This window comes from Cotesia typhae, unplaced genomic scaffold (assembly GCF_013202065.1).
Source record: "Cotesia typhae breed Kobodo isofemale line unplaced genomic scaffold, CoteBio_Ctyphae scaffold_121, whole genome shotgun sequence".
NCBI lineage: Eukaryota > Metazoa > Arthropoda > Insecta > Hymenoptera > Braconidae > Cotesia > Cotesia typhae.
This window is the reverse complement of record NW_027423773.1, coordinates 2,452,190-2,461,573: the sequence shown is the minus strand read 5'-3', so window position 1 is coordinate 2,461,573 and position 9,384 is coordinate 2,452,190. Positions and strand designations below refer to the sequence as shown.

General features: G+C 30.3%; 1 protein-coding gene across 1 annotated transcript; it reads left to right on the top strand.

Annotated features, from left to right (window-relative positions):
- Positions 1 to 1,414: 1,414 nt before the first annotated feature.
- On the top strand, positions 1,415 to 7,454 carry LOC141533910 (protein brunelleschi-like). Its single transcript, XM_074253007.1, has 3 exons — positions 1,415 to 2,045; positions 5,938 to 6,737; positions 7,331 to 7,454. Exons 2-3 carry the CDS (start codon positions 6,047 to 6,049, stop codon positions 7,336 to 7,338), a joined length of 699 nt encoding a protein of 232 aa, XP_074109108.1. The 5' UTR covers positions 1,415 to 2,045; positions 5,938 to 6,046; the 3' UTR covers positions 7,339 to 7,454.
- Positions 7,455 to 9,384: the final 1,930 nt, after the last annotated feature.

Here is a 9,384-nt window from a genome sequence, read left to right as displayed (position 1 = left end):
ATGGGAGCATTCATCAACGCGCAATCTCCTCTATTGCCCCGCTATTCTACTCGTTTCACGATACGAGACAAGCTAAGTGAGATAGAGAAAATAGAATGAAATAGAAGTAGAATGACTATAGTCTCGTGACGATTTGCAGCACGCTGTTCGCTGCCACGCGAAACGTTTGTAGAATGATTATCCTTTTACGGTTTATATTTTATCTAATAGGTTCGCAGGAAGTCTGCACTGTTACAAAAAAAAAAAAAAAAAAAAAAAGTCTTCTAGTTTAAATGTCTTGTATTGATAAATTTTACAATCCTTTTCTTGTATACTATAATTGGCATAATTAATTGACACTTCAAATCATTCTTAATCTCAATTGTTGACTGCATAGTCTACTGTCATGAACCTAACTAGTTCAGAGTAGTGCATAATAACCCTATACACTTAATTAGTTCATCATTCGCCGCTAGGTGGCGAGTAATCGTTAAAGCTTTTCGCTGGCAGTGACTTCTTCCGGGGAGAATATTACTCGCCTTGTGCCTAGGAGGATAAAACACAGAAAATATATGCAATACGTCACTCTATTGAATATGTATCAAAAATAAAGCTTTTGTGAACTAAATCGTAAAATTACACTCGTAGTATACTTAAAGGCTCGATCTCTTCTTTATTATTGGGTGTATATGTATTATACGCATAGAAAAAGGGAGAGAATAGTTTGGTTAGCGTTGAACGGTTTCTTAGGATAGAATATCGCCGCGTCAAGTCATGGCACGCAACCATCGGCACTACCATAATCACACAACAAGTTACAACAGTAACAACAAGAATAACAACAAAAACACAATATCAGACATATATTATTACCCGGCTTTTCGCAGTCCTCGCCCCCTGTAATTATGATTTTATTTTTATGGACATAAATTATACAGTAAAGTCTCGCCGTGTCATTACAGGGCATTGTAATTCAAGGCTGTGGATATAATGGTAACCTCAGCTGTCTTTTATGTATGTAAACTTACACACACAGAACACATATTCTTTCTTCTTCTCCTTTTTTTTCACTGATACGAGCATATAACTCCAACCACTCACCTGCCGCAGGTTAACACTTTGTCTCTTCTTCATTCTAGATTTTTTATCTTATATTTTATACAAGCTCATCGTCATATACATTTATTTAACCTCCTTTATCAGATTCTTCACTCTCGATTCCTTAAATCGAGTCTTGTCAGACGTCTATGTACATATAAATATATATATATATATATATATATATATATATATATATATATATATATATATATATATATATATATACGCATGAAAGTATTTTATGCATGTGTAAATTACACCATATATGTAAGTATATACTACTGCAATATCGTTTTATTATTCTTATGCGTAATTACCAATGTTACTTGTTTGCTTTTAACTAATGAGGACTCCACGTCGTTAGTGCAAGTTATGTGTTAGTTAGGTGCTATTAATGAGCCAACGGTAACTGATTAACATTATGGTCTGACGTTTGAAGTAAATTGAGCAATTCTGGTATAAAATAATAATAATAATAATAATAAAATAGATTCTTATGATTGTGTAAATAAATAAATATACATAGATATATGTACAGCCATTTCAGGTGGGCAAGTATAGGTAAAAGAGATTAAAAAAGGATAAAAGACAAAGAGGGTGGAACTGGATTGGTTTTTGTTGATGGACAAGAGATGAGAAGCAACACGTATGCCGGTAGCTGGTATTACTTGATATTACGATGACCGCATGAAGAGCGACCAGAGAGCGAGGCCTGAGCTGTCAGCCTGCCGCCGCGCTGTCAGTCTCCTGTCTGGTTGCTGTCCGTACTGTCTGTCATTCATTCACTAGCTCTTGTTGGCTCTCTTCTATAACTCATATATAAATATATATCACACGAACACACATACATGTATATAGAAAGTATAGCCGTGCATGTTCATCCGTTGATGACTCGTTTTACTTGACGGTATGTCGATCTCTTTTTTGTATATCAGTATGAAAAAAAAGACTTGTTAACATGAAAGGTACGTTATAAATGAGAAAATTTTATATTTTATTTCTGTTAGTCATAAGGTTTTTTAATTTTTAATTAATTGACTTTAAAGGAACTAAATGTTGAAAGACAAGTTAATTTAATGGAGTTACATTTATAGCTGATTTGTGGGATGGTATACAGTCAACAATTGCTTAAAAAAGTTATGTCTTTAAATTACTATTATTATTAAATTGTTTTGTAATAATTTATTGACTTGATATTATTTTAAGTTATATTAGAATTCTTTTTTATATGATTTTCATTTTTTTACACAAAAAAAAAAAAAATATTTGATCGAAGTAAGATTTAATTGTGCCAAAGATATAAGATATTTAAATAATTTGGATATGGCTACATAAATATTTGTTTCTGGTAAAGATATGGTTTATTTATGGTAAATAATGAACTTTTAAAATGTATTTTATCAATTTTCAGAAATTATAATGGCTTCAAAATAAAAAAAAAAAATAATTTTTATTCTTTTAGTTGACTAATGAAATATTTTCCGTGTATTCTATTGAATGAAGGTGTTAATTATAGGTTAAGAATAATTTAGATTTGTTTTCGTAAAATATAATATTTTAAACAGCTTACCAAATAAGTTAGGTATGACTTTTTCTAATCCCTAATGAATCAATAGTTCATCCATCGATGAATAGAATTAGTGATCACTATTATGTATGCAAATAAATAATTTTTTAAAACGTCTGTAGCTTTAAGTTGTAATCAGAACAATCAACACTTGGTAATAATGGCGTTCACTTTTGGCGCGGTTCACGTGACGTCATGAGAGCTATAGTTGAGAGTTTCAATTAATACCAAAGATGTCGTTGTTTTCGACAAATTCAGCATCTTTACTACAAATAAATGATACTAGAATTATTCAAATTTGCGCGCGCAAGCGCGCGCCTGAATTTGAAATTTTGCATATATTTTCATGCTTATGATATATTTGACCAATCACGTTACGAATAATTTGCTTACATGATATATTTTTATAATTTTCATGTAAATTATAAGAGTGGATACTTCTGACGCAAGAGAGAAATTTTCTCAAGACAAGAAAATTGAGTTCTATCAAAAACTAAATTTTTTCTTGACTTAAATAAATTTTCTTGGATCAAGATACGTATTTCTTAAATTAAGAAAATTAATTTTGTTGGAATAAGTGAAATTTCTTGTGCCAAAAAAAAATTTTCTTTTCGCTCAAAAAAATAATTAAGAAAAAAAATATTTTCTTGGCTCAAGTGAACCTTTTTTTCTGTGTAGACTATATAGATTAAATTTACAAATTTTCAGGGTATTTTAAAAATCTGATTATTTCAAAGAAATATAACATTATTGTTCAGTGTGCTAATGTTTTGCTGGGTATTAAATATTAAATATTCAACAGTTATGATAGACATTAAAAAGCGTAAAAACATAATGCTATAAATTTCCACATCGAAATTAATAGGTAACAAAACGCGAAGATAATAGACGTGATGCAAAATTATAAAAAAGAGATTTTTCTATCATACCGGATAGAATAAATTGACGTGAATATTCGTGAGCAAGGACTATGTTTCCATCTGGCACCATCAATGTAAATAAACATTGGTACATGTGGCAGCGCGTAACGGCGTTATTATATATTGCCAATAAATCGATATCGATAATTAAAATCTGGCTGGGTCGACATGTCGTCCAACTCATTCTCTCTTATAAACCTGTGTAAATTATTTAACGGATACATATAAACAGTATAAACTGTTAAAAATATTAAATTTGTTATTTTCAGTGTAACTGTACGAGTTGCCGATAAATTTTATTTTATTTTATTTTTTGCAATCGAAATCATAAATTCACATTATTTACGCGGAATTTTATATGTGACAGCGACATGACACCACTATTATACGTAAACGTGTATGTCTATATGTATTTACATGTATATATCATACTTAACAGATTTCTCTTTTGAAGTATATACTGGTGTTAATGAACGAAAGAACATTTTATATGAGTTAAATGATGTAATAAAATACTCAATATTATTCAAATTAATGTTTTTGACAGGCGACAATAAATTTTATTGCTATTTTATTTTTTAACTAAAACCAAGAAAAATTTAGAACTGGTTTTTGTTATATTATATAAACAGTTCTTATGTTACTTATGGTGCTACTGAATTATTTTAATTATTCTCTCTCCTATGCCATAGGAACGGCTCTCTTACTACTTGTGACTTAGGTGGTTTAATTAGTGTATGAGGAGTTTATTTTTATTTATGATTAAATACTTAAAAATCAGTAGAAATAAGAATTATGATTATTACAACGATTATTATTAGTTTTAATTTTGTATTATTTAATTAATATTATTATATTATTGTTATTGAAGGTTTGATTAAATTAGAAATTTGAAGAGTGTGAAAAAATTATTTTGAAGCCGAGCAAGTTTAGCGAGCAAAAAAAAAATAATTATAAAAGAATTAAAAAAAAATGAAAAGTTATTTTAAGTGCCAAGCCGATCTATACGAAAAGAACAAGATGACACGGGATATCATCCCAGATTATACTGAGTGAAAAAAAATTTCAGATAGTAGCTAGTATAATCCAGATTACAATGAGTATAATCCAGATATTATCCAGTATAATCTAGATTACAATGAATATAATCCAGATATCACCCAGTATAATCCAGATCTCACCTAATATAATCTGGATTATACCAGCTACTATCTGAAATTTTTTTTTTCACCACAGATATCACTGAGTATAATCTGGGATGATATCCAGTGTCATCTTGTTCTTTCCGAGTAGTATGGAAAAGAAATTATTTTGAAGAATAAATACTTAGAATTTGGCTGACGGAATAGATAGAAATATTTAAAAAAATGATTCAAATAAATCAATTTATTTGTGACAAATATTTTCTTTTTTCTTATAAAAAAAAAAAAACAATAAATTCTGTTAAATTTCTCATTTAATTTTTAACATTTCACCGTATGAATATGATAAATTTTGATTTCAGTACTTACTGAAAAAAAAAAAAAAAAGGTATTGGTAACTATCAAAAGTATCAATATGATAAATATACTACATTTACTGGGTAGTCTAAATAAAGTCATGTCTTTTCTCGAGTAACAGCTCTTATATATACCAACGATTTATGGGTTCTAGTAGAGGGTTTACGTGCCGATATATACGAGCCACGGTGTTAATCCGAATTAGAGATGGGGAGGATGCTTGGACCTGGCTCATAAATCCTCCAGAACTACCGACTTACAAATCGTTTTGGGGCTGGGACGAAATGTGCGCGCGTCGAGGGAAACACTAAGAAAACTGTTGAGAATTAAATTCTAAGATCGAAAATTTTTTTATTCTATGGAATTATTTTTTTCTTAACGTAATTGACCATAAATAAAATATTTTAACGTTGTATAAATTTTATTTAAAGAAATGAGATATTTCAATAAAACCATGATTTATTTATGTCATATATACGTGTGTACGTATATGATATCGTAAATAATAGCAAAGGTTCACTCTGCAGTATGCATGTTTCAAAGGTATATTGAGAGTGTTTGCTGTGCAGCCTTTCAAACGGATTCATGTGACACGCGAGCTTTTATTTTTTCTCCTTTATGTGCATTGTTCGATTACTGTTGTTATTATTGTCACTATTACAATTATTTTTAAGCGCCTAGAAACATGAAAATTTTGCACGTTAAAATCTCACATCATGTAATTTGTATACGACTGCAATTTATTGGTGTGATAATATAATGTATTATGATTTACAAATTCTACGTATTGAGAATTTAAAAAACTATACATGCAATTTTTTAAAAATAATTTTTACTTAATTTTATTTATTTATTTATTTATTTATTTCAGATAAATGTATACGTCAAAAATTGAATCGAAATACGTAATTAAGAAAGAAGATAAAAAAGGATAAAACAATAATCTAAATCTAATAAAAAAGTAAAATTAACAATAAAATATGTCACAGCCGGATTATGATCAAACAACTCATGACCATGCATCATTATTAGTTTTATTAAAGTCAATTGGTACCCAATTAAAACCAAAATTATTATCAAGATTATACGAACGTATTAACAAAAGTTTAAGTAAATTAAACATTGTTGATTCAAGTGGCAGTACTCGTGAAATAATAATACGTTTTGTACGTGATTATCCTGTTGAAAATATTGATTGGGGTGATTTTCAAACTCATAGACGTTTATTAGGTTTAATAACATTTAGTAAATATGATGAACAAAATGAATTCAGTGAATTGTGCCGTTTACATGAAACACTTAAAGTTAAGTATAATGATACATTATATGATTCACGTGCCATATTTTTCGGACCAGTTGAGTCTGATAGTATTAATGAACCTCCAACGGGTTTTGTACCACCGCCTAATTTTAAAACAAGTGCTATTTACTATGCTGATGAATTGTGTCCAAGTTTAGAGAATCAAATTTTAGAATGTTTAAATGCACTTTTTTGGATCCTTGAATCTAAAAGACTTAAGAGATTAAGAGAAAAATCTGATCGCGCTCCATTACTGCGTGCTCCGTTTGAAAAAAAGGAACTCATTGGACTAGATTTAGAATCAAGAAATAATAGAAAAAAATGCTCAGGACGTATGACTAAACATATTGCTGATTTAAGTCTACAAGCTGGTAATTTTTATACATTTGTTTAATTAAAATAAAATTACCAGACATCGGACAATTTTAAAGATTTTTTTTTATTCAAAAATAATTACAAAAAAATTGAAAGAAAAAAATTTCACGTATTGAGAATTCAAAAACTATACGTGCAATTTTTTTAAATAATTTTTTTACTTCTAATTAAATTATTAAAAATGAAAATAAAAATTTTTGAATGTCTGCTAATTTTAGTTTTATATTTATTTATCATCGAGGAATCATTCTGGTTTCGGAGCTCGAAAAAAAAAAAAAAAAAAAACAAATATTCATTATTTTTTTACACAGAAACTATTATAGATATCACCAAAAAAAAATTTTTTTTCGGGAATCAACATATTTTTGTATGAAACGTGCAGAAATACAACTAAAAAATTTTCTTCCAACTAAAAATTTTTTTTGGACTTAGAAAAAATAATAGAATTTTTAATATACGCCCTTATGGCATCCGAGGTGGGTCCCGGGAGCCATAAGGGCGTATAAAATTTTTTTTTAGCATTTCTGCACGTTTCCGACGGAACTACGTCGATTTCCGAAAAAAAAATTTTTATATTTACATTTTTCAGCTAAATAAGTGTTCGTCTGTTCATTAATTTTGGCGTAAAAATTTTCGTAATGTAATTTCAAAGATAATGTAATTGTTAATTTTCTATTGAATGAATAAAAATATTATTAAATAGTCTGTACAAATTTAAAAAAACAATTTTCCCGCTGAAATTAGCGTCCTCAATATAAGCCTTGTATTCAGTATCGAAACAATCGATCAACGTTACCTATATTATTTTCTGTTAGGGTGGTATTTGTATGTATACAAAGAAGATAAATGACTTGAAGATCTGTCGGCCTACTCCCGAAGAAAAGACGCACGATCTGACCGTGTAACCAAGATATACGAGCACTATTCTCCTGCGAAAAAAAAAGTGTTAAGGAATTATGCTCGAGCGAGTAAATGAGATGTGTCTTCGCTGAGACATATATCACCGGGGGGCACCATCCATTTCGACCAGCGTAGAAATAAATACGATCTTCTTGAGGTTCTCGACTGCTCTTATATTCTTTAGTCTTGCGCAAAGAACCAAGAGCCAAAGCTATAAGGTGTTAGAACGGAGGAAAGCCAGCAAAAGCAGAAGTAAAAGCAGAGAAGTATAGTGGCTGGAAGAAAAGCTATCGTGAAAAAAAGAGCTAGTGCAAAAGTGCTTGAGAGCCGTATACAGTAGCTTGTACCACCGGAGTAAGTGAGATAGAACGATAAGAGGACAGGGTAAAATCGTCTACTGGCGACTTGCATCCCGCAGCACATCTTTCTCCCCGACACTCGAGGGATCCGCAAACCATTTCTCTTGACTGGTATACGCGCGTGGCGTCGGCTTCTTCTCCGGCTTCTTCTTTTGCTTTTTCGTGGTATATACTATCCCTACAGCCAGCAAATAAATTGATCCATTACTCAACCGAGCAGTCATCCTGTTCAGCTTCTTCCTTCCTTCCTTCCTTCCGCGTACTTTTACTTAAAACCTTTGACACCGTCAGCGGAAAAAAAAATTTCCCTCATTGTCACGATACATATAGTAGCCAACAAATTTTATCATTCTTTTCTTCTTTTAACAAATCTATTTTGCACGCCTCATAGCGCGAAGCGCTCAAGGTAGTGCTTTACTTTCGACACGTCAAGTTCAAGCTATTTTGTGGTCTTTAAATGCCTCTATCACAATAATATAAATTAAAATTGCACTTATGACGTTTTTGAGCTCAAAGAGCTCAAAAATATAATTTATATATGATTTCGAGCTCTTCAAGATCAAAAGTTTAATAAAACACTATTTTTTGAAATTTCAAACTGTAATAACTTTGAAATGAATCAACTGATTTTTATGCGATTGGCAGCCATCGATGTAGTTTTTTATATCCTTTAAAAAAATCGATAACAAAAATTTTTTTAATAATTAATTTCGGAGTAATTCCAAAAGAACACTGTTTTTGGTTTTCTTTCCTTCACGATATCTCTCGAACGAATCAACCGATTTTGACCGGATTAGCGGCGGTCGACGTTGTTTTTCAAAGTTAAAAGCTGATTAGTTTTTGGAGTTGATCGATAAAGCCGTTTAAAAGTTACTCCAAAAAAACTACTTTTGAAAAAAAATTTTTTCACAGTTTTTTTGAGATTTCTCAAAATCTATCGGTCCGAATCGATCCAAATTGTATTCAAAATCTAAGTTTGGCCAAGCCCTTTCAAATGGCACCAGCCGTGATAAAATCGGTTATACCGTTCAAAAGTTATAAGAGGTTTATATACCTGTACGCTGACTTTGTATGTAATCACGATAACTCCCGAAAAAGTTGATGTATTGAGACCGGGATTTTTTTATTAGTTCCAGAATTCGACAAACTGGTGCCGTATTTCATATCAGTAGCCTAGTTTTTTTTTTTTATGAATTTTTATTAAAATTCACTATGATACACACGTACAAAAACATAATAACTTTTCTTATTTCTCTCACGTGAAAACTACGGCGCCACTTAATCAAGTTAAAATTAGATCAACCAATCATATTACTAGATTTTTTTAAACTGCGCGCGCATATGACAAGAAAAATGAGCGCCAATAATTCAAATAAAAATTATA